Genomic DNA, 1,378 nt, shown 5'->3' with positions numbered 1-1,378 from the left:
CGGAGGCGGTGTAGCTTCCGAGAAGCTCGGTCAGACACACGGGGGAGAGACGGACACCACATCATTACGAATGACGCAAAAATACGTCACGGAGAGCGAGTAGAATGGCTAATTTCGCCGAGAGCGCGCCGCGGGCGCACCTGGTATACGGCCCCGGAATGAGTCACTGATTAAAGTTGGGCGCCTTTGGTCGAGGCTTCCCCGGTCCTCACTGGCTTGCCGGGGTCATGGCCCCCCCCCCCTCTAGCGCCGCCGGAGGCGGCGTAGCTTCCGAGAAGCTCGGTCAGACACACGTGGGGAGAGACGGACACCACATCATTACGAATGACGCAAAAATACGTCACGGAGAGCGTGTAGAATGGCTAATTTCGCCGAGAGCGCGCCGCGGGCGCACCTGGTATACGGCCCCGGAATGAGTCACTGATTAAAGTTGGGCGCCTTTGGTCGAGGCTTCCCCGGTCCTCACTGGCTTGCCGGGGTCATGGGCCCCCCCCCCTCTAGCGCCGCCGGAGGCGGCGTAGCTTCCGAGAAGCTCGGTCAGACACACGGGGGAGAGACGGACACCACATCATTACGAATGACGCAAAAATACGTCACGGAGAGCGTGTAGAATGGCTAATTTCGCCGAGAGCGCGCCGCGGGCGCACCTGGTATACGGCCCCGGAATGAGTCACTGATTAATTCGTTTGTGCGACGTGTGTTCACCCCTTCTGATTCTGCGAGCTATGCATAGAGCTGGGTCAGTGAGTTGCTGTTGTGTACGTGACGCGTGCTTTATTTATCCGGTGCACCTTGCTACTACCTTCTTCTCTTCCACCTGGTGGTGCGATGGGCTCCCTCCCACGGGGAGATGTCATTTCGCTGCCAGCGGCCCCCTGTAGCATCAGGTGCAAAGGAAAGAGTGGGCTGATAAAAAACCGCGTCGTCCCAGCGACTTCACTGTTCACAGCCGTGTTAAAGAGAAGAAAATATCTGTCTATCGCGCCTTGCGCGGGACGACTCGCTCGCGTTGGCCTCGCCTGATCACTCGCCCTGATCACAATGGCTGCGCCCGGCCCTCTCTACTGCTTGACGATGTTCAGCGTTTTGGCGCTGGCCGCAGCGGGCAAGCACGTCGCGGTCTTTGGCGGCATGATGAGGAGCCACCACCTCACCGTCGTCCCGCTGATCGAGGGCCTGCTCGAGCATGGCCACGATGTCTCTTTCGTGGTGCCAAACACTACGGAGCATAGGTCCTACTTCCCCAAAGGCGTGGGCTCGGCCACGATGGTCTTCCTCGGGACAGAGGACTGGGCTTTTGACACGCTGTTCAGTGGCCCCGAGTACGACTTCAAAAACCTGCCGTGGTACAAGAAGCCACTCCTCTTCGCAAAGGTGC

General features: G+C 59.4%; 1 protein-coding gene across 1 annotated transcript; it reads left to right on the top strand.

The window, feature by feature from the left end:
• Positions 1-1,041: 1,041 nt before the first annotated feature.
• EMIHUDRAFT_258080 (hypothetical protein) lies at positions 1,042-1,346 on the top strand (the record flags this gene model as incomplete). The annotated part of the gene is made up of 1 exon (XM_005761301.1): positions 1,042-1,346. A coding segment is annotated over one exon (305 nt), but the record flags the coding sequence as incomplete, so codon positions are not given.
• Between the last annotated feature and the right edge of the window lie 32 nt (positions 1,347-1,378).

Source organism: Emiliania huxleyi (assembly GCF_000372725.1).
Source record: "Emiliania huxleyi CCMP1516 unplaced genomic scaffold EMIHUscaffold_7123, whole genome shotgun sequence".
Lineage (NCBI taxonomy): Eukaryota > Haptophyta > Isochrysidales > Noelaerhabdaceae > Emiliania > Emiliania huxleyi.
The sequence above is the reverse complement of the archived record's forward strand: the minus strand, read 5'-3'. Positions and strand labels throughout refer to the sequence as shown.